This window comes from Temnothorax americanus, unplaced genomic scaffold (genome assembly GCF_048541705.1).
Source record: "Temnothorax americanus isolate GAGA-0224 unplaced genomic scaffold, ASM4854170v1 Scaffold22, whole genome shotgun sequence".
Lineage (NCBI taxonomy): Eukaryota > Metazoa > Arthropoda > Insecta > Hymenoptera > Formicidae > Temnothorax > Temnothorax americanus.
The window spans coordinates 2,419,141-2,443,101 of NW_027509360.1; the positions used below are offsets into that span (position 1 = coordinate 2,419,141).

The window sequence follows — 23,961 nt, forward strand, 5'->3', positions numbered from 1 at the left end:
ACGCAAATATCAACATTCGATCAATAAGGCAAAAAGCACGTGACAGATCTTAATTGCACAATTAATCTCAATCGATCATAGGGATGTGTCAATAGAAGCACAATAAAAATAACCGGAGATACATTCCTTACGTCAAAGTGTGTCAATTCGGAGCGTTCACGAGAGGGGATAATAACCGAAAGAGATCCCCGGAAATCTCGAATCTCTGAAAAAAATGTTCTCCCCGAGATGATTCCGCAAAAGTCGCACGCGACACGAGTCGTCGCCAGCGTACACGGCGAAATTCTCGAAAAGCAAACCGCGGCTCTCGAGGGAAGAAAGCGAGTTCGAAGACACCGGCCGGAGGACGGCGAGTTTGGAGCGAGCTGACGCGACGCGGGGGGCGGCGAGGGGGCCAGAGGGGGCAAGCAGCAGCGGCGGCAGCACAGCAGCGCGAAAGAAGAAGCGGGGACCGGGGACACGTAGGCGCGGGGTAGGTAGGTAGGTAGATAAGCGGAGCGCGAGGAGACGCGGAGGAAGGGAAAGGAGGGAACGCTGGAATGGAATGCGCGGCGCCTAGGGCTCGTCGAATTCCAGGGCCACGCGTGCCCTTCACTCCCTGCGCGCCCGCGCGCGCCACAGGCAGGCACCGAGCGGAGCCAATAAACTTCGCCTCCAACTGGCGGCCGCGGTCGACCACCATAGAGCTCATTCATGGGGACCTCCTACCACGCCGCGCCGCGCGGGCCGAGCCAGGTCGGTGCGGATGCGGGCTCGGCTCTCCGCGCCTCCTCCGCCACCTCGCTTCCAATCTTGAATCGCTCGCGATCCGCGCGGCGCGTCGACGTAATATAACGCGCGGACGCGGACGGGGTACTGTCGCGATTGGAACGAGGATTATTGAGATTGAACGCGACGATTCGCACTTACCTACTTGCTCTGCCCTGCTTTGTCGCTGATAGAATTTGAACGGCGAGCGGCGGAACGGGGAAAGATGGCGGCGAGGGAGAGATGCGTGGAAGTTACGTGCGGCAGAATTCCAATCTTCTTCCCTCTCCTTCTCTTTACGCGCTTCTCCGACCGAGACTCCGATCGAGCGAGCATTTCGGAATGCGTGGCGAACGAAACGCGACGAGCCGAGAAAGTTTTTAAACCCACATATATGCGTATCACTAATCTCGGCTTCCTCTCGTGGAGAACTACGTCTAAATTTTTACGCGACGCCCCGGCGACTGCACGTTGCTGCCATCTAACACGGAATTCGGACTTAAGTATACTCAGCCGGTATCCTCGCCATCGGTAACAAAGATGCTCGAAAGATATACTACCGCAGAATTAGACGAAAATATTCGAACAATATTTCGTAGATATTGAATTTCTCGTTTAATACGTTTGATAGTTTCTTCGGTTCTCTCTCTAGGTAGAAATTTTATCCTGTTCTTACATTAACGATTAGATTAAGTTAGGTTGTTCATCGATACAAACCTGTTGCTTATCTCTTATAAGAAAAAAAAGAAAAAAAAACAGGATTGTCTCTTACTAGCGTAAAATTACTTTTATTGGTGCCATTTAGATCCGCCCGGTATTCCTCTAATATAATTAACGTTCGCGTACTTTATTATACATTATACACACACAAAACTGGTTACTATATAATTAAAATAAATTCCGTTGCGAGAGAGAGAGAGATATATGGTATATAAATACCACGACTCCTGTAATCGAAATGCGAAACGGGATGCGATCATTTCGCTTTTTAAATTTCAAACTTGTTTTCTATTCACGGATTATATTATATAAAAATAATGTAATATATGCGAGCGTATAATATCTGCGATATTTAAAATCCGCTTTGCCAGCCTTGTATTTAACCTTCTTGACTCGCGTAATCAATTGAATAGACGAGATTGATCTAAGTTAGTAATACAGCCTTTATTAAACATTGTTAGTAGAGCGCGTCATCGCGTAACCGGGCAACACATTATTTTCTTTTTAAAAGCTCTTTTTAAATTAACATATATCTTTTAATCGACAATTAAATTTAGTCGATATGAAATCATCTGTCGCGATATGAAATATTTTGACGATTTTATATCGAATCAACAATTAACGTTTGATAAAAATGTACTAGAATCAATAAAAATTGGCAAATGCCAATATCTGTCGAACGTATACTTTATCAGATATTTGCACCTATAAAGAGTATTATTCAGATCTTGTATAAATATTCTGTTATTTTGCGTATCTAATTATGCTAATTCCTTGCATTCTTGTAATTGTGCAATCCAATATTTACGTTACAAGCTACGTATCCCGTTTCCGGTACGTGTTTGTATTATCTCTGATCTTACCTTGCTTTTTCAAAAGTTGCTGATGCACTACTACCTATTGCTCCAAAGCCCACACCAACCGCAAGACCCTCAGGAATATTGTGCACCTAATTATAAAAGTCGAACGATTATATATATACATATATACATTATACTTAACTTCATAACTATATAGAGGGGTAAAAACCAGAGTGGTGTATAAGTCAAAGTTTTTTACATTTTTTCTCGTGTGCTTAGATGCAATTTCTACAATATATAAATTATAAAAAAATTTGACTTACACCACTCTGGTTTTTACCCCTCCATATATAAAACGTAAAATAGATCTAAGCAAGTGTAGTTCGCATGATTATTTACTATCTCGTAGAAATATACCGTAATTGCGACAACTAGCAGCAATATCCTCCGCCATTGGTTATTCTTCGCTTCATTATTAGGATCCTCGTAAACCGTTCCGATTTCCGCTGACTCCGATGATCTGTTTATATTCGTGATTTGTCGGCGTCTACTATTCTGTTCGTAGAAGCCTGAAAAATCAAACATTCACAACAACATTTACCACATCCCGCCAGCGCAAAATTTTCAAAAACTGAGCCACGAGCACAGAGTCACCTCATGCAAATGCAATTTGTTTAAGATGAAGGACTAAAAGAAGGAATTCTTCACGCACGTGATACTTTCGATTAGAATTTGTTGCAGCTGGATTCGTTTAGGCAGGATTAATAAGATCAGTTTTTTTTTAAGCTCCATAGAACTTTCCACACAGATCTAAAATGTTTATTTTTTATTGGTTTTATTTCTTTTTTTTATTTAAATATATTATTAGGTAATGTTTTACACGGACGTGCACTTTGTATTAATGGTAAGTTTAAACTGAATATTTTTAGTTCTGTTTTCGTTGTTCCACACTTTTGATCACGTCACACTCGGTAGGGATTTATAATTTAAGTTTAGCTGCTGTATTTAAGCTGAGTTGGGTCGGATATTTTTATTTATATTGGACCTGTGTGTTTAAGTTCCATGTATTTCACTACAAATAATATCATGCATACGCTAATACAAAGCTTTGGGATATTTTTGGAGTAAGTGTAAATCAACTATTCATACTTCTATCAGACGTCACTTTTTATATGAAATACATATATTATATTAATTTATGCAAACAATATATTTTGGAATAAGCAATAGTCTCTGCATTAATATCTAAAGAAATTTATTTAGATATTAATAAAAAATTGTTAATTAGTATTTTATATATAAATTTAATCAATCACACTTAATAAAAATTTTAATTTTAAGAAAATAAAATATTAAAATATAATAAGAAATATTTTAATATTAGCGAGTATATTCAAGGATGCATAATTCCCAGGTAGCACATATTATACGTTTTTTGAACGTATACATAGTTTCATAACCGTAAAGAACCATTAAGAAACGTTTGAACAAAAATGTTTTTGAAACCATGATTTAAGAAACATTTTTTTTACGTTTCTACAGTTAACAAAAATACCTATTTGTTAAATTTTTCCTTTCAAAATTATAAGTTGCTTTATCTGTAGATATATATAATAGCTTTAATAGCCTTTTTTGAAACATTTAAATTTATATTGCACTAATTATTGCACAAAATAAATAATTTTATCCATGCACGTATATCCAGTTATTTACTTAAATTAATTTTGTCCTACACCGGTCTTAATCTATTTGTCATCGGACAAATCTGAGCTTAGAAAACTTTCAACAGTTGCAAAATAAACATTCTGCTGAACGTGGCCATTAAAAGAACATTTATACGTGTGTTCCGTTTTGAAGAACTTCCTAAAACTAGTGCACGTCAGTAATGCAATTAAGTTAGTTAATTATGTACTACCTGGGATGTATTATATGGAGGGGTAAAAACCACAGTGGTGTAAATCAAATTTTTAAAAATATTTTCTCGTGTGTATAAATGCAATCTGTATAATATATAAATTGCATCTATGCACGCGAGAAAATATTTAAAAAAATTTGGCTTACACCACTGTGGTTTTTACTCCTCCATATAATACATATTATGTGCATCCTTGAATCTATTAAAGAAAGAAGAAGAGAGAGAAAAAGAGAGAGAGAGAGAGAGAGAAAGAGAGAAAAAGATGTCAAATTAAAATTGTAAACTTAATTTGTCTATAACATGATCTTTATCAAACAGTTTTATCATACTATTACTCTTTATGTAAGCATTTTTGATCATGCTACATGCAAAGATTGTAACTTATATATTGATTGTATAAGACAGACCGATAATATATGACAATTTTCATAAAAATAACAATTTGAGAGAATGCTTATTCCCGAATAGGAACCAGGTACATCTGCGATAAAGCAAAGAGGGGCGAGTGGACGTTCATATACATATACAGAGTATATATATGTACAGTATATATATGTATGTATATCATCACGAACTGATCCCATTTTCCAAGCCTATAAAGACAGAGAGAGAGAGAAACAAAAATCTGCGATTTTACGGGAGAAGAAAATGAGATACCATCGATAGCGGTCGATTCGACGCGAGCGTACATTTTCTCGCCGGGTATCTGTACGTCGTTAAACAACGGATCATGATCATCATAGTCTAAGTCCTCGTCACTCTTTAGTTTCGCAATGATCTTGCGTCTTTGTTTCGTACCGACTGATTGCATAGCTAAAAGCACATTGGGGGACTGAATGCCGAGGGTGGATATCAACACGTCCGTCCCGTATACGAATGCCGCGCCGACGAGAAACCCAACTGCGACCGGCACGAACGCGTACTCGCCCTCCGCTCCGTAAATCTTGCTCTCGGTTGCCATTTCGATCGCCGGTGCCAGCAACGACCAGTAACTCGCGGCCACCATCACGCCAGCGGCGAACCCCAGGCTGACATCGAGGAGCTTACGCTGAAACGGAAACGAACCATTATAGACATATGAGCGGCTCCCTTACTCGAAAATTTGGGTGAAGGGACTGAGGAAAGGGGATGAATCTCCATTTACTTTTAATCCGTGCAATCCTTCCGAGCTATCAGATATCTAAATCTGAGACGGAACATTTGACATTGTTTCACTATCACTGTTAAATATTAAAGGATGAAATTTAAATCAATACCTCGAGTTGAATAACATTTTGTTATTTTTAACCACCATGTGTGTTGAAAATTATTTTAACACAAAAGTATAGTATTATTTTAACTCCATTAAGTTTAGTTAAATTAATGACATATTTTTTTTAGTAGAATCAGTAGCGAATGGAATAGCTAGCGAGTATATAGGAATGGTTAGAAATGATTCAAATTGACTATAATTTTACGCTACAAATTTGACAGTTCTTCTACAATTTTTATTATTTTTGATAATTTTTAGAATATATATACATCTGCTCTAGAATTAAGATTTTAAAAAATTGCGTTTAGACCCTCCCCCTCTCGAACCTTAATCAGTGACACGTCATTTTCTAATCTTTTTATTTCCTTCTTTTCGTTATCTATAGTATTAAAAACTCATGCTAGTTTTTTAAAATATATATCAGGGATTGGTATCACGGGCCTTGAAATAAAAATAACGCATTGACTGACAATTACAACCATAATCTAGATTTCTCTTGGAATCAAACTTAAAGAGACCTGCAACTCTGATTTAGCTTCCGTCGAGACATCAGGGGTGCGGCAGGTGTTTACTTGGGAGCGAATTGCGCACACATTAAACTTGCAAGTATAAAAAAACGCGTATGTCAATATTTCGTGAGTAACTCTTATCTCGTATATCAGTACGTTAGATATGCGATCGACAGTGTCGAGGTCTATCAATCTGAAATTTACGATGCTAATTAAATAATCCACAAAATAAATGTAGCACCAAAAGATCTTGCCCAACATTGACAAAAAAAATATTCAAAATAATCTCTTTTCGATATTTTTAACTTGGCTCACGAAACGTGCAGTGCAGAAAAATGCGGACTGATTTCTCATATATGTATTAAATGAAAGAAAAATAATAATCTTTTTTAATTAAAAACTTTTAATTATATATATAGGACAGATACATATAGGAGGTAATGGATCTGTGATTAATGCAATATCTATCGAGTTACGTGACATGTTACTCTGACATATTACTACCTGATACATGGATATGTTTGGCTACTTGCATATCTACGATTGAAACTCAACACGTGCGAATTGGAATCTACGTGTGAATACATTAACCTAATTGTTTATATAATATTAAAAAAGGATAGATTAGATACGTACTGTAAACAACACACACATCATGTCATTCATCATAGTTCGTGAAGAAGTTCATGTAGAACCAAGTACAAAAACGTTAATTTATTGCCTCATGTGTCATGTTCATAACAGTTGTTTTGTATAGAGAAAAATTAAAAAATAATATAAACAAATAAAATAAATAATTCGCTCATTTATATGAAAACTGTAACAAATTAAATTAAGGCATATGCGAGCCTGCAAACGCAGTTGTTTAATAGTTGCGGTACCGCACGAACATCTGCGTACACAGACTCGTATTGGCCTTAATTCAGTTTGTAGTAGGTTAGAAAATCAAACCCTGACAATTAATGTGTGTAATGTAAGATTTCTTTTTCTTTCAGTTATTTTCCTACTTTAATATTAAAATAACCAGCGTTGTTTTTTTGATATATGTGTATAGATATTTTATGTACAGAACTTCGAAATTTTAGAGTAATTTACGGAAAATAAATTGGCATATCTATAATATATAATCACTTTTTATCTCGACAAAAGTCCACATAAATTCCAGGGAACGTAACTTAATAATTTTTGTAATTTCAAACAAGAAATTTGAAACTCATTACTTTGATGGAGTTGTGGTTGCTAGCGTTAACAGTTCCGCGTCTTGTACTTGCTTGACAATGGAAATTTGCAATCTTATCGTACTTTGTTTTTCAACGTTAAATTAGAAGCAGGATTTATTATACCGTAAATAATGTTGGGTGATTTATTATTATATATTATGAGGTAAATATTGTGGATGCTAGTTACCATTTCCGTGAAAATTATAATCAATATCAGCCATTGATACCGCGAGGGAAAAATATATTTTGCTATCTCACTATCGTATCCAGATTACAGAACAAGGAAAAGATAGTATAAAATGCACCGATTTGAAAAGTAAATAGAATCTAGCGACGCAACTATTATTTTTCGAGCAATGGCGCGAAGATACGTCATGGACATTAGAATTCAATTTTTTTCAACTTTATTGATTTTAATTTTTCTTAACTTCAACCGTGAGACAACGGTTTTTACGTTCAACCTTTTGCAATTAAGCTCTTTTAGCAATATCTTCATCGAAAATAGATTCGTTTCGATTGAAGTTAGGCAGACTGAAGTTTAGTTGAAGTTTTGACGATAACCTTGACGATAAATTTCTGCATATTGGGTATTTTAAGTTGACGTCCACAGGAGCCCTGGACTAGGTATGGAGGTATGGACAGTTTTAAAACAATCATGGTCAAGTAATATGACGTGTCTTAATATCAAAAGTAAATACTGATTAGATTTCGAAGGAAAAAACATAGAATTTCTAAGAGAAGAGGATAAGAATTGGGTAAGAGTTAGAGAAAGACGAGATAAAATCAAGTTCTATCCAACAATTTCGTGAAGAAGCTAAGAAATTACTTTCTGTCTTGAAACTTGAAACACGGATAACACAATATATAAAAAAGATGTAATATTATATTAAAAATATTAAAAATACGATACTGCAAGGCACACACATTATTTGTTAGAAAATTATCTCCAAGAAGTATCGATGATATTAATATTAAAACAACCCGAGTTATTTCAGTATAAGTAAACATCCTACATACAGAACTTCGAAATTATATAGAGTAGTTAATTGAAAATAAATTAGCACATATATATAATAGATTTTTTATTTCGACAAATATCAACGTAAATTCCAACAAAAGCACCTTAATAATTTCTGTAATTTTAAACAAGAAATTTGTATCCGTCATTTTGACGAGTTTGGTTATATTTTAGTGTTAATAATTTAAATCTACGATTCCAGTCGCAACACAGGAATAGAACGGCCGTTAGCCTGATGAAACAAGAATTTGTTATTACTTTTACCGAAGTTTGCCGCGCGTGTTGCGTGGGCCGTGGGCCCGCCCAGACCGGTTACGCGCAAAATTTAACATCCGGAACGTAGCGATACGGCTACTCGTTTTTTTTTCTCCGTATCGTCGTTCGCGCGACTTTTCTGTCCATATGGATCGTAGACGGCCGCGCGCAATCCGCGCGTCTGGATGGGAACGTGAAAGCGTGCGCCACGTATATACGACTCTCATCAACGACACATTCAACTCGTGTCTCGTACGCGCGCGCGAATTAAATCGCACGAAGGAAGCGGCGGATTACGCGGGCCCGCCAATCGCCGCGCGCCGTCAGTGGCGGCGGCGGCAGCTGCGATTAATCGAAGCAGCAAATCTAAATTTAAATGCAACGAAGGATCGCGCCGGAATAGTCTTGCTTACGCAAATGTCCGGCGTTTTTGCGTCCGTCCTGCAAGAGAAACCTCGTACCTTGATCCGTCGACGATCGAGGTTGGATATTTTGCGCGCGTTGGAAAATATCGAATTGCGATATCGTTGACATTTTCAAATGTCATTGATTAAAGGGTTTTAATTTTATTTTTTACAAGGAATTTACACAAATAGGAGAAGAAATGTCAATACGAGCGCGTGTTTATTATACGAAGTTGCAAACAGTTTCTTTCCATATTTGTACATAACGAAAATTGAGCTAATTAGCTCAATTTGATTAACCAACACTAATTAGCCTTGGTTTTCCAATAGGCTTGCATTTTCTTTTTCGTATTCGGAGTAAAGAGATTAAAATCAAGGTTTTCGACGCAAAAATAGAGAGCAAATACGTTTATTACTTTTCATATTTATATTTTTTATCCTCGAAACAAGTGTTGTTCGGAGAGATTTGGAACAAAGGTGTAGAAAGTGCAGCTGAAAGACGCGCGCATTTGTCACGCAGGAGTGCACGGCGTGCAGTTACCGCAGTTGAAAACTGGGCTTCGAATGTTGGCTTCGAAGATGCGAGTTTCGCGCACGGGCGGATGGCGGATGCGCCGGTAAGGTTAAGTTCTCCCCGACGGCGACGATTCGGGCTCGGATTCGACGCGAACGGCGTTTCGGACGTGGGGGAGCGTCATCGTCGACGGGCCACGACCGGGATCCGGGAGAAGAATCCACCGCGCGCTCGGTACTCACTTGTTTCCCCCGAATGACGACGACGAGCGCGGCGCCGGCCGCGGTGAGAGCCCACGTGAACAGGGTCCCGAGGAGCGCCTGGGTAATCGGTGAGTGATCCTTGAGCATCGCGGGTACCCTCCGGTCACATCGGGCGAGAGAGACTGTTAACGATCGGTCGACCGTGTCCCGCGACGAACTGCCGAGAGTGCCGTGCCGACGGATGCGGTATATGTGAGACGCGGCGGAGCGAGCGAGCGAGCGCGTATACGCGGCAGCAGAACGGCGCGGCGCGAGATCTCCGGTCTTGCCGTGCACTCAGTCCCCCGCGCTGCTTATCTCAACCACCGCGCGCGCAACGCGCAACCACCGACGCACGAGCGTCGAACCACTACCGCGTCGGCACGTCCTCCAGCCTCCTCAGTCCTCGCCGCCACCCCCGTTCCTACTACCACCAGCACCGGCACCAGCACCAGCGTCACGGCCGTACGCGTCGTTCCGCCACCACCGCGGTATAGGTATGTACATACGTCAATCGCGACTCCCGAATATCGCAGGCGCGTAGGCCGCGGTGTGTTTACGTGACATTACGTAGCACGCACACACGCATGTCTCGCCGGACGACGGTTTTGGCCGGTCTCGAAACGAATGCATTGATCTGAAATTCGGCTGTCGGATCAAAAGGCACGTCTCGTGTCTCGATGGAATTGAAAGATAAATATGATTTCGCGATTAATAGACAAATAATTCGGTAACAGTTTAGAAAGTAATTAATTTACGAGTTGGATTTAATTAATTGGAATATTTAATTCGAAGCCAACGCCGAATTGTCCGAAATCAAGTTGAGTTTCAATCAGGAATAAATTAACTCGCAATGGATTTGAAAATCCTCCAATTCAGCGGCCGCGAATGACGCGCGACAGATCGGAGCGGCCAATGAGCGCGCTTGTCTCTCCCGCGCTCGACCAATCGCCGCCGCCGCGCCGGCCGCGTCCAAGTCCAAAGTCCAAGTCTCTTCACTCTCTTCGCGCGAGCGAGTTCGGAGTTCGGCAGGTTCGGCTGGTCGCGCGACTTTCGTCCGTGTCGGCGGCGCCGGCGCCGCGTCTCAAGGTTCCCGGTCCGTGCCGGTTATTAACGATGTCAAGGCGCTCGCCTTGATCGACAATGCCCCGACGGTGAAACGACGGAACGCGAGAGCGTGTTCGCGACGCGTTTTGAGGGAACAGGGCGACTCTTGCCGCCGTCGACCGCGAGGCTGACGAGGCCAACCACCACCACCACCACCACCACCACCACCTTCCATATTCCACCATTTCCACCCAGCCCAGCAGACGACGCGCCGTGTCGGAGCCAACGTCAACCGTCAACGTGCAAACATGGCGTCCGCAACGGTAGGTGCAAAACGCCGCGAGCCTCCGCGCGATCGACCGCATACTGACGCCACATGGCTTTTTTTTAGTCGTAGTGCCTAACCCACGAGGTAACCGATTGTAGAGCGAAATATAAGTGTCGTTTCGTTACCGGACGGAGGACCGAGAGTAATAATTCTAGTCGGCGAGATAGGAAGGTCGTCACTCCGACATTCGCTTGCGCATTTCCGTACGTATATCCTAGCGTACACCTAGGAAGGGTTTGTACATCGGTAATCACGCCCTTTGCGGAAGCGAATGCGGGTGTTTCTCGGGGTTAAACTTCGTGTCTCGTCCTTTTTTTTCGCTCTTTTCTCTATTTTTTTTTTGGCTTCTCGAGAAACGCAGATTACACCTTCGAGTTTATTCGTTCACGTAACGTCACAATAATGCAATCCACGAATATAATTCACGCGTGATAAATGGAAACAAACGTGCATGCTCGATACTCCTTTTACCGAATGTCTCGCGATCTCGTTTATAGGTACCTTTACTGATGGATGACGATACGATTGCTTTCGGGGAGGAAGAGGAGGCCGCCCAGAATCCCAACAGGCTTAAGTACTATTAACGAAGATATATCTCTAAATGGAAGTGCGCCCGTACTTCTGTAAGATAAAATGTTGTCCTCTTACAATTCTAGACACCCGTACGTTACGCTGTTTCACTTGGCCTTCAGGATAGCGGCTATAATAGTTTATTTGTTTTGCGGTTTGTTTTCAAATAGTTTTATAGCGAGCTTTGTAACGGTGGTACTACTTTTATCGATGGATTTTTGGACCGTTAAAAATATTACGGGAAGATTAATGGTCGGCCTTAGATGGTGGAATTATGTGGATGACGATGGCAAAAGTCATTGGATCTTTGAGTCTCGAAAGGTTCGCTTATTGTATACACATTTATGTATATTTTGATTCATGTCATTACGTATACGAGTCTCTGATTAACGAGAAAGTGCCTCCTTTCTACCTCTTTCGGCGTTGTGACGAGAAAATCATTCAATTCTGTATTTCAACGAGATACGAAGCCTATGTCGTGTTATCACATTTTATATCACACATAAGTTCCACGTACGTAGATTATATTGAAATGTAGCTTTCAATTATCGAGTATATTTTTTCATTTGTCACGTTCCAGCAAACGCTGATTTAACTGGATCGAGTAGTTCAAGGTTTACCAGCTGTTATATTTTTATGCCCTTGGCACTTTCTAAAACTATTTATACGCATTATTCAATAAGTAGGTAGTTACCTGACAAATTTATGTCCCAGCTGCTGTTTTGTTATTCATAAAATGTGTTGGAGAGTAAAATATACGTACATAGTTGACGTAGCTTACTTAAATATGATTTTCACATGTGTAAATCCAATTGTCTGCTATGTGCCCTGTGTTTCAGGGTGTACAACAGAACCGTATTAATGCGACTGAGGCGCGAATCTTTTGGTTGGCCCTGATCTTATGCCCATTTTTTTGGTCAATGCTATTCATTGCGGCATTATTTGGTTTTAAATTCAAATGGCTTCTCCTCGTTTGCATTGCCATAGTTTTAAATGGTGCGAATCTGTATGGCTATATTAAATGTAAAATGGGAAATGATCAAAACATTTCAGCGGCCACAAGTGATTTCATCAGGAAACAAGTGTTGCAAAATGTATATATTTTTACGACACAAAATAATTGTTTTCTTTTTGTACTTAGGTATCATTCTTACTTAATTCATTTTGCTCTCTCTTTCCCTAGGTTACTTCCATAATGAGTAGGAGTCCACCAACGAATAATTCCACTCAACCAACTAATGTAATATAGATTTATAAATTTTGAAACATTAATGTATGTGTGCGTGTTGTGCGTGTATCATTGAAAATTTATATTCACACAATAATTTAATATTTGCAAATGTTTGTACATACAACGTTAGACAGTATCTTTTAAGTATTATATAAAATAAACCGTTGTCAATCTTCACATTCTATATTATTGTTATTTGACTAGATGTCTGTTTACCCATTATCCAGTCCGTCGTTTTCCTTGACGTCACCAAAAGTGGAAGGATTAAAATGAATACCTATATTTTAAAAAGAAGGAAGCATCTTTTATGTTAGTACTAGTTTATTAATGCCGCAAGGCAATACATATAATGTACACGTTATTTTTCCTTGTCAACAGACTCTTCCTATTACACAATATTTATTTTGTATAGTTGTTGATCAGTAACATTGCATTTATCATGTTTTTACCTCAGCCTGTTGTATTCTTTCTGGCAAGAAAGTATCACAAAATAATTTCCCATTCTTTCAACGATATTTAGTATTTGACTTATTCTTTGCATTTAAATTCATATTCTTCTTCGGATCCGCGTCACTTTACTGATTCATCTACAGATGAATTTGAGAGGCGATCTTATACACAATAACAAACTCGCTATATTGCACGGAGCCTATAGTAGCCGATTGTATTTTATTATATTATCAAAACTGCTCCGAAGACACGCGCGAGTTGTATACGTTTTCAAGAAGAAGAAGAATACAACAAACCACATATCGTTTGCTATACATTTTAGATCATTAAAAAATTATAAAGACTAACAAGGTTTACGGTACTAAAATACAACATACACGAAAGTTTCGGAATGATACAAAAAACTTAGTGTAACATTACAATTATTATGTTATAATATAAATGTACGAATATTTTGTGGACTTCCTTGTAGCAGCAAATTTTAGTGAGTACAGTTTAACGATATCAATTTATAACTAGTAGTATATTTATACAATAATTCAATTTTGTTTATTTTTTGTAACATATTTTAGCTTGAGACTTTAAACGTGAAGCCATTAAGAAAGTTGGCAAAGTACATGTGTTGAGAATAATTACATTGAAATTTCGAAATTTATAAGTTTCTCACGAAAGTTCTGCCAAGTTTAACGCTATTAAAACTTAATACGCTTTACAATATTCTAAGAAGACTCTTTAGTGGGATGAAACGCTCAATGATTTGTTACAGATGAATACTTATAATAATGATTTGAAAGTTATTTTTAGCAAAAGTCTTTTTCTCTTTTTAAGAACATTATAATAAAAACCACAGTGTGTACACGGCGTTTGACTTTTAAAGTTTAAAAGCTACTGATTTTGCCTTCTTGAGAAATGATCCCACAGCGAGAACTAGTTTATCAAAATTAGCAATTAAAATAATTTTGCTTCGTAAACTTGGAATAATTAATTGTACAATAACCGAGATAAAAATATTTCAATGAAAATAAGTTAGTGTTATTTACAGATGAAACATTCCAATGTACAACTTATAATTGTTCATATATCATCCATTCTTATATCCTAATGTCCTAAAACATATTGTTTCGAGTTTTGTGTTTAGCGTTTTCAGTCATGTAAGCAAGAGAGCTGTTAAACGTTATCCAGTCATACACCATGTATAACATTTCATTAACAATGTCTTGAGAAGTCTTGAGGAGTGTGTCTTTAAATACCGATTACAGTCTTCAAAATTATGCATACGAAAAAAAAGAAATAAAAATATTGGTGAAACCTTTCCTGCCGTTTGAAAATAATCACAACTTAATTTGCTTGAAAACGTTTAGTAGGAGCATATTATATAAAAATTTTTGCTAAAGCAATGTTTGTAATAAACTGAAATTATAAGAAAAGCAATTATATAAAAACTATTGTATGAATATATATTTCTTTCAAAATAAGATGCTGCACGTTAAAGTAACTACCTGCTTATGGTTACATTCTGAAGGCCAAATATTAAGTCATAATAAAGGATCTACTGCCATTGCTCCAGAAATATTTAACGTGATAACTTAAAATACATCATTCATTTAAAATGTTACTGTTACGTAATGAACTTTGAGACATAAGGCAAATCGTAGTTATTTTTATAACTAGTATTATTATGCATTATTATAAGTAATACTATAATTATTACCGTTATACTATAAATTAGTGAAAAATGCCATGGTTGTAATGGGTTTAACAGGCAGTGAAAAATTGAAAGTAATTACTTATTTAATTACGTACATTTTAATATAAAATAAATTAAGTACTTTTTCAAGCACAAAGTACATGATATTAAATGCTATGTGAAATGGCCCTCAGTTTGTTAACAAAAGAAAAAAAATATAACACTAAATCGAATAAGTAATTTTTTTTCAGAATCCAATCCATAAAGGAATACTCTGTTCGAAAGCCGTTGTATAAAAGTACATTTGTTAAATGCGATAAGTATAATAAAAAAAACTCTACTTAAAAAAGTATTTTAAAAAAATGTAAAAATGGTGAATAAAAGATATAGAGAGAATACAGGTAGATACAACGTACTGAGTAGATTACACATTTTTTTGTTGAAACTTAACACGGTAGTCTGGAAAATACCTATATCTTCTTAAACATCTTCATGTCTTTATGCACACTCGTATCTCTTATGATATTTATATATGTATATGTATATCTATGTATATATTACTTATCATTTTATATATATATTTATATAATGTTACTAATGACAAACGGTGCAGTTATGTACATTTAGTCACAGTTTCTAACCCTCGAACCACAATAACTAATGGAAAAAGGAGTATATTCGAGCAAAATTGTATAAAATCGTGTAATTGCATTCTTGTGTGGCATTTCACATGTAGTTTCAACATATTAGAAATATTTTATAGGTATAGAATCGTTACAGCCAAAAGAATGCCAAAAACCAGAAGATTCTTGATTGATAAATTACTTTATTTAGATGACGTTACGTTCCCCTCATTGTACATATACCATTTTTTTAATTAGTATTTTCTAAAATTTGACTATAAGATATATTTGCTATACCAAATAGTATTACCAATAGTATATCATGTAGATTTCGAAAGTGTAATCGAGCGCACAATTATTGTCCTCGTAAACTGGACAGTTTGCAACTTTAAATTGCAATACGTGTATCCGAAGTCGTGATTAATATACAAAATGGATAATGTCACGGTAAAAGTGAATAACTCGCGCTTTTATAAAATTATCTACGATTCTGTAGAATCACTAGTCATGTTGATAAATGCGTAGGAAAAGACATTCGAATATATTATTAATTCGCCAGTACAGCCAGTGATTCTATAGAATTATTAGAAATCTTATAGAACTACCGAATTAAATATTCTCACCGTAACAAATATATCATGTAGCGATATTCTTCATTATATGTTCTTGGCATTGATCTGGCATTTGAAAAAGAAAAGGTATATTTTGCAAATGTCGATGCTTTCACATAAAATGAACAATGAATACTCAGCGTAAATTTGATTTGAATATAAGGTACTCGTAAGTCAAAAAACATTGAACCGATGCAAATGTAATTGAATTTATGACTATTTCAATATATTTGAATAGCAAGTAGAAATATTCGAGGTAGAAGCTACGTGGGAACTTTGTACATAAGGGTATCGAGGGCTCGGGAGAACAGTACACGAATTCAACGTACAGTGCTTCTATTTAAATTAGTTTTTTTTCTCTTCTTTTATAGAAACGTGCGCAAATTCACTTGCGCACCTTTCATTGAATAGGCACCGTTTCCTTTCATCCTTCTTTCACTCGGGTCCTTCTTTCATCCTCATTTCCCTAATGGCGTCGCTTAATCTATCCTTAAAAACAATTTCTTATAATCTATCTAACATTATTATAATGAGAAGATCTCTACTGTTCATAAGTGAGTACAGCATTAATAATTGTCAATTTGGCAGTATGGCAATTTTTTTTTGTTTCTTGTGAGCGGAAATTTTCATCTCTCTCTTTCTTTCTTTATTTTGTAATGGCTACAGAAAGGTTACTCGACTGGTTTTTCAATCCATTTTTCTTTCTACATTAGTAAGTACTCATGGAATATCCCACGTACGGTGAATGGTAGGTTCTTATTTTCTTGATGTGCGTTTCGGTACTCTCTCACAGACACGGACGTCGACATCGAGACCATTTCGTTCCTCTATGCAATTCGCTATTGAAGGAAGCACTCTTAAACCTCGATAAACAGGAAAGGTTTTGATCTTCATTGTCTTAGTTTGTAAGAGATCCTATGCACGGGAAAATGCACCATGTTTCAAGTGGGAGAGATATGGTCGTAATATTTTCAGTCTATCTTAAAATTAGATTATCTAGACCTTAAAAAATGCTTTTGCGAATGATCGACTTGACAATGGGATATGTTCCAATTTACTAATTCGCGAATATAATCCTACGCGATTATGACGGTTCGTAATTTTGATTACATCGTCGTACTTGATTGATTCTTCGACGTGAGAGAATGCCTGGGAATTAAGAATCCGCTTTGTTCGCGTAAAAGAAAAGAATGTATCTACGTGACACCGTACGATCGCTCGTGGAACCAGGCGTATTGTACGTACTTCTAAACGGCAGTTTTGACTCGCGTCACCACGAGGGAACTTTCAAATCTAGTTTCTAAAAAGAGATTAGCCTAAACCGAGTGCTTCTCTCTCTCAGCACGGGTATTTGCTATATCAGGAGTGAAAATTTCCGGCATTTACTGCAACACCATTGACTAAACATTTCATCTCTATATTAACTGTCCACGACACTAGTAATCGCGTTGCTCTACTGTATTTGTCCTTGGAAGGTACGAGTATGTCACACGACTTTATTGTACTAGACACGTCGTACTTTTGCTCTTTCGATATCTCTCTCGCCTCTTTGCCGGTCTCGCTTATCCCTCGACAGATCCCTCTGCTCGCGAGTGTCGGCTTGTCAGTTGGCGTAATGATCGAAGGAGCCTAAATACTCCAAACTAGCTCGATAGCAGAACTGATATTGATCCTGTGATAAGAATATCGCAAATGAGATATCACGCAGTTATATACATTATAAATACTTTACAAAGCATTGAAATTAGGGGTTTACGAACCTCGGTTTGAACCATAGCTGGACGTTGTGTGCGTAATATTCTCACAGTTTGGAATATATCGACCACACCTTCGTACTGCATTCGCTCCAATACGATGCTAAGCGTTATGAAGACACCCGTCCTTCCCACACCGGCACTGCAGTGCACGGTGATCGGTCCATCCTGGCCGAATTGTTCCTTCGTTTTGTGCACCTGTCCAATAAAGTCGATGAAACCATCGCCGGATTTCGGCACACCCTGTTCCGGCCAGTCGATAAATTGGAATTGCCTGACCGTGCGACTGGCCCCGTCGCGCGCATCCGTCACCTTGAACTCTCGCAGAATGTATTGCGGCATGTTGTACTCCGCGATCGGGTCCACGACGAAGCATTGATAACGGATAGATCGATCGGACGGCCAGTACTGGTGGCACTTCTCTCTGCCCATCTCTTTCAATTTCGTCAGCATAACGACGATCGTGGAATTATGTTCCCACAGCATACGCCAGAAATCGTCAGTGGTGTCGCACAGAGGACCTTGCGTAGCTATATAGGCGCCGCGATAGCGATATCCATCGATCAGGCTCGCGTTTATGTAATCAGATCCTTCGATATTACGTTGCGGCTGTAGGCATACTCTGGTGCATTCGTAAGGCAGAATATGGACCAATCGATTCTTATGTTTATTACATGGCAGGTTCGCGGATATAAATCTGGTCGAGTCAGCCTTGATGTTGGAAAGTTTCTTGAATTCCAGTTCCATTCCAGTTATATTGTCGATTTCCGGCTGCATGAGCTTTTGAATGTGAGAATGTAGATTTCTAGCCGGTACTTCCGTGTTGCCGCAAATCACCGCCTCCAGCAGGGCATCGTGAATGAAGATGTACTGATCCTCCGTCTGTACCATGTAATTCCTCTGAGCACGTAGGCACGTGACGTGGCCATATATGTCGATCATTTTCTCGTGTTTGATTCTTTCTAACATTGAGTCTATCACGATGAAACAGCCAGTTCTTCCTACGCCCGCGCTACAGTGCACCACCAATGGTCCACTTTCGGGCACATTGAGGGATCTAACTCTGCGCAAGAACTGCAAGAACGGTGCGGGGTGTTCTGGCACGCCGTGATCGGGCCAAGCTGTAAATTGCAGCTGCTTTATCTCCCGTCGCTCGGAATAACCTGCTCGGCAAACCTGGAATGTGCGAATGCAGTAGGTTGCCAGTTCTTGAACATCGCTGATGGTCACAGTCATCTGTCCGTAAGTCTCGGATCCTCTGGTAGGCCAATACTGATCGCACTTTATCCTCGTTCTCTCTTCCAACTTCGTCATCATCACGATCGTGCTGGTGCGCAATTCCCAACACATGCGCCAGAAGTCTCCGAACGTTTCCTGCAACGGTCCCTGGGTAGCCACGTATGCGTTCTGCTTTCTGTAACCGTCGCAGTAATTGGCGTTGATATAATCGGAGCCCGGCATACCGTCAACTGTCTGAAGGATTACTCGCGAGTGATCATACGCGATTACATTGGCGTAACGATTCTTCGACGCGTTGACTTCCATATTGGAATGGTCCCACGTGAATTGTTGGCCAGGTTCTATTGACTCATATTCTTGACTGAACTTGAGATTGTCATTCGCTTTCAGGCGTTCAATGTGATTGCCTAGTTCGCTAATAGGAATCGGTGGATGTGAAATCATGCCAGGGGTTTGGAAATTTAGTCGCCGCATTTCGACCGGATCCGACGGTGCGTGATTAGAGCTTATATCTGCTGCCATGAGCGGTCGTGTAACGGCTGTTTGATCCGGTGCTTTACATGGCTGTCTTCGTCTGAAATAATTAAGAGAAATTAGATATGCATCCACAATTCAACCGTAAAAACTTTATCTATCTTTCATTAAGAAATGCAACTTACTTTCTAATAACGAATAAAAGTACAAGGCAAACGCTGACCATCAATGCCGCGATTATAGGACCAACTACCCATACCATGCCTGGTTCTTGACCGCTAGTTTTTACAGAAACTTCTGGGTTTCCATCCGGAGGCGTGTTAGGATTTGGCCGACGTGGTGGCTCGCCGGGAGGTACTTCCCTCATGTCCAGAGACAAATATTCAGAAAACGGTGACGATGTGTACAAATGCTGAAAGAGATATTTCATTCAATTTACAGACTTATTAAAAAATAACTTATATAAAAATACTCGAATAGCTCCGCGTATCTTACCTTTCGTGGAGTATCGACTACGGCTCGTACGAATATTCTATAGCGTTTATTTTTGGCGAGCTTTCGGTTTTCATATCCCTCGTAGATGTCTCCGCTGCCTAAATGAAACGTATACGGAATGTCTCTATGTGGAAACTTAGCAGCTATATAGGGCGCACTTTCTCTTTCCTGCTTAGCACCTTTCCCGCTGATCATATCCTCAGTCAGTTCATCCGGCTGTTTATTGGCCGTGCTCTTGTCTTCGGGCACAACGATGAGATAATAGTGCGAGATTGGACCATACTCCTCGGAAGCTTGCGGTAGGATAACTTGAATGTCCTCGCCGTTGACCACACCGTAGAAGTCCGGCTTCACCATCGGTTTGGGCGCGGCCATCTGCGTAGTGACTGTAATCTTCGCCGGTGGTCTGTACTGACCGTCGCGCGGTACAGCGCTCACGTTGACATTATAAGTCGTAAATGGTTGCAGCTCGTTTATTGTCGTACTTGTGATTTGAGGTTCCAATAGGATCTGTCTGCGGGGCACGAGCTGTGTTTGCGTTATACCTTGAGAATCCACGAACTCTTTAACAGCATCAAACGAGATTTTGTACTTCGTCGGAGTCAGTCTTATGGGTGGGGTCCAGGAGAGGGCCATCGAGTGCGTCGATGAATCCGGCGCTCTGAGGTTCAATGGTACGTCCTCCGGCTTCACCTTCACTGTGACTTTCTCGCTGAGTCTTCCGAGACCAGTCTTGTAGCGCGCCGCTACTGTTATAGCGTACTGCGTGAACTTCTCGAGATTGATCAGATCCGCCGATTCCGTCAGACCGACACTCTTTTGCTTCCATTCATCGAGATCCTCCACAGCGGTTGTTGTGTAAAAAATCTGGTAACCGACGATCTTCCCTCTGTTCGGCACCGGCTCCCACCATACCTCCACGCTGGAGTCCGATGTGGCCACGGCTCTTACGGACATCGGAGCTCGACCGATATCTTTTTCCGTCATTATCGTGATTTTCTCGGAGTACGGACCGCTGCCTTGCGATGTGTGCGCTCGCACGTGAAAGACGTATTCAGTGTTCTCCTCTAGATTGGTGAATACCGCTCTCGTCTTGGTCGTGTTCCTATCAATAGTGGTAGAGTGATCGTTCTTTTTGTTGAATTGCACGTCGTATGCGATTATCTGGCCGTTTCTGTGCTGCCGAAGCGGTTTGTCCCAGGTCACGCACACAGTATCGGGAGTTTGAAAGAAGTACGACAGGTTCGTCGGTGGCCCGGTTGGCTCGCCTTCCGGGCTGAACCAATACCGTACGGTCTCTTGACCAAAGCCGATGTCATTCTTGCCCGCTACTCTGAACTCGTAATCAACGCCTTGTTCTCCTACAGATTTATTATTTGACAAATAACTTTATTAAATGGAGGGAGGTACAAGTAATTTCAAAATTATCTAGTAAATTGAGCAATTATAGTTATTATCGTAATAAGTATAATATTACATCAAACGTAAAGAGAAAACTAGGTAAAGAGAAAAATATATGTTATGTATCTTGAAGAATATTCAATACAAAAATCAATACTATTTTTATATGACATGGAATAATAATTTTTATACAATACAGGTTATTAATAAAAAAAAAAATAGTGCATGTTCTTTCTCACCGAGATCCGTAATTTTGTACGTATGCTGACGCGTTCCCTCGATAAATTCCTCCTTGAGCGTTTGATTTTTAATACCGTACCGAATACGGTATCCCAGCAGGTTACCGTAGATTTGAGTAGGCTGGGCCCATTCGAGCTCCAAGACATCGGGGCCTCTGCTCAGGACTCTGAGAAAATATAACGTGCATAGAATTCGATTCGAATTGTTTATGAAGGTACAATATTTCGTAGGCGATTCTTACTTTACGTTCACCTGTGGTCTGTTTGGTACACCGCCCGGCGTCCTGACGTGTATCGGTACCGAACGGTCCCCGTCTCCTTTTCGCGTCAATGCCGCTACCTGCACCGAGTATCTCGTGTCTGGTTGCAATCCGGTGATGTTCACTTCTAGCACGCCGTCATCGTGTACGTCTCGACGTATCGGTTCGTTCAATAAATCTTTCCCCTGAGAAACCATCATAATTTTACTGCGAGTCCACGCCTTTACCTGTCTAAGTACTTGCCATTGTTTTCATTTAAACTTCATTTCATTCAAGCATTCAAAAGAAATATATTGTTAACAGATGCTGATAATATGTCAGATAATATAGTTCCGAAATTATATATTTTTTTTCAAATTTTAATTCGATTGTTACATTAAAAATATAGGAAAATTTATAAAAAATATCTCAACAATTTTTTCAAATCACTTTGTGGGATGGATATTTTAATATTTATGAGACTATACTTGAAATAGAACTATATTCGTGAGATTCTTCACAATCTTCCCAATAAATCGTCAAAATTTGTTTATTCGTTACGAAATATTCTACAGAATCGCTTTAAAGATCTTAGTATCGTGTTACTTAAGACGTATATCCTATTAATACTTGAACAAGAACTGGGAAGGATAAAGGAACTCGCGATAATATTACATGTGAATAGAGAGACGATAGTGAAGGTAACGGGTTTTATCGGGAAGTTTCGCGCAAGAGCCCAAAACTTCTAACGCTACGCTATTGATCGTGCAGCAGCCGCAAACTGACCTCCTCCCTCACTTCTTGCACGTGTATATGATATCCCCGTATGACGCCGTTCTGATCTTTCGCTTTCGGCGGCTGCCACTTGACGTGTATCGCCGTCGAGTTGATCGGCGTGACTTTGACGTCCTGAGGATCCCCCGGCACTGTAACGCAATCCATAATTAATTCGTGCACTTTACGCTCGTCCGACGCTCACACTCACAGACACACGCCCATGTACACCCACAGACGTACGCGGACAGGAGATAATAAATAACGAATTTACTAAACCTGAAATAATAAATAAAAATATCTTTGTGTGAAATTAAAGAGAAACACGATCGAAAAATGAGAAACGAAAGAAATCAAAAGAGTATGTAAGTCATTCACAGTCTGTCCTGTCTGCCGGAAGATCATTACGTCATTATTTACATTCCAGAAGCGAAAGAACAACGTGAGAAGCGATAAGCGTAATATGTCGGTAGCGACAAGGTACCTTTATGTAACACGTGCATGGAAAGTGGCCCATTGCGCACGCTACGCGTGCGTGATAGACCACTTTCCACGCACCTGCAACATAAAATAGGGTGTGCAGTCGTGCGTAAATATGAAAATTCCCGGGTGCGGAGTTGACGCACTCGCCTTCGGCTCGTGCGGTCACCGTACCCGGGAATTTTCATCTTACAGCACTTGTTGCACAAATACCTATTGTCATACGATAAAACGTATTTAGAGAAAGAAAAGCGAGAAGTAAAATCGGTCTTTATACAATGCGAAAACGTTTCCTCTACATTTCGCGACCGTCCATCCGTCGTCCAATTCGTCGCTGTAAACGGGGTGGAAAAAAAAGTAGTTGACAGCAAGAACGAGGTAGCAGTGAGATACAATCGAAAAAGGAAACGAAAGTACCAGCGACTGCGGCGGTTGCAGAGAGAAATCATAAGTAAAATAAGGTTCGCGAACGAAAGAGAGACGGGAAGGTAAAAAGAAGAACAAGAAGACGAATAAAATAGTGGAGAAGGTAATTACATGCCGCCAATCACACACGGACAAAACGACGTACAAACAATATTACGAGGCACGTTGTACCCCATGCTCTACGCCCCTGATACGATTACAATCCTCCATTTGAATACCAATAATGCTTTTTTCTCTTTTTTTTTCTTTAGCCCGCGCGCATTCGACTTTGCATATACAAGCGCGCGCGCGTAGACA

The 23,961-nt window shown here is 39.6% G+C and overlaps 3 protein-coding genes across 23 annotated transcripts in view; 1 reads left to right on the plus strand and 2 right to left on the minus strand.

Moving 5' to 3' along the window:
- Zip48c (Zinc/iron regulated transporter-related protein 48C) overlaps positions 1–10,045 on the minus strand; it is a 77,074-nt gene extending 67,029 nt beyond the window's left edge. For 3 of the 5 annotated variants that reach the window (XR_013257112.1, XR_013257111.1, XM_077407385.1), the window contains exons 1-4: positions 9,597–10,045; positions 4,840–5,230; positions 2,685–2,836; positions 2,331–2,416 (exon numbers count right to left, since the gene is read on the minus strand). Coding sequence is in view for 3 of the 5 variants with exons in the window: in XM_077407385.1 (XP_077263511.1) it covers positions 2,331–2,416; positions 2,685–2,836; positions 4,840–5,230; positions 9,597–9,704 (737 nt within the window). In the remaining 2 variants the exon portion in view is untranslated. The remainder of the gene's footprint in view (positions 1–2,330; positions 2,417–2,684; positions 2,837–4,839; positions 5,231–9,596) is intronic. The other 2 variants (XM_077407384.1, XM_077407387.1) reach the window with 2 other exon arrangements.
- LOC143898140 (putative Golgi apparatus membrane protein-like protein CG5021) lies at positions 9,545–12,949 on the plus strand. Of its 6 annotated transcripts, XM_077407391.1 has the most exons (6): positions 10,055–10,966; positions 11,035–11,174; positions 11,469–11,545; positions 11,628–11,862; positions 12,381–12,635; positions 12,725–12,949. In XM_077407391.1, the coding sequence occupies exons 3-6, from the start codon at positions 11,481–11,483 to the stop codon at positions 12,788–12,790; spliced, it is 621 nt and encodes a 206-aa protein (XP_077263517.1). In that variant the 5' UTR covers positions 10,055–10,966; positions 11,035–11,174; positions 11,469–11,480; the 3' UTR covers positions 12,791–12,949. The 6 variants fall into 6 exon arrangements, with proteins under 6 accessions (XP_077263518.1, XP_077263517.1, XP_077263514.1 ...); XM_077407392.1 differs by lacking the exons at positions 10,055–10,966; positions 11,035–11,174 and adding an exon at positions 9,545–9,685; XM_077407388.1 differs by lacking the exon at positions 11,035–11,174.
- A 304-nt stretch (positions 12,950–13,253) lies between these two features.
- The window catches only part of Lar (tyrosine-protein phosphatase Lar), a 399,840-nt gene continuing 389,132 nt past the window's right edge, over positions 13,254–23,961 (minus strand). For all 12 annotated transcript variants that reach the window (XM_077407378.1, XM_077407374.1, XM_077407377.1 and 9 more), the window contains 7 exons: positions 22,771–22,910; positions 21,988–22,190; positions 21,746–21,912; positions 20,106–21,466; positions 19,796–20,022; positions 17,904–19,710; positions 13,254–17,815 (listed from right to left, as the gene is read on the minus strand). In XM_077407378.1, coding sequence (XP_077263504.1) covers positions 17,747–17,815; positions 17,904–19,710; positions 19,796–20,022; positions 20,106–21,466; positions 21,746–21,912; positions 21,988–22,190; positions 22,771–22,910 — 3,974 coding nt within the window. In that variant the 3' untranslated portion in view covers positions 13,254–17,746. The remainder of the gene's footprint in view (positions 17,816–17,903; positions 19,711–19,795; positions 20,023–20,105; positions 21,467–21,745; positions 21,913–21,987; positions 22,191–22,770; positions 22,911–23,961) is intronic.

Excerpts from the sequence above, each read along its gene's own strand:
- LOC143898140 (XM_077407388.1), top strand. Across the intron at positions 11,863-12,380 it reads GGATCTTTGAGTCTCGAAAG|GGTGTACAACAGAACCGTAT; the intron begins GTTCGCTTATTG and ends CCTGTGTTTCAG. Across the intron at positions 12,636-12,724 it reads GGAAACAAGTGTTGCAAAAT|GTTACTTCCATAATGAGTAG; the intron begins GTATATATTTTT and ends CTCTTTCCCTAG.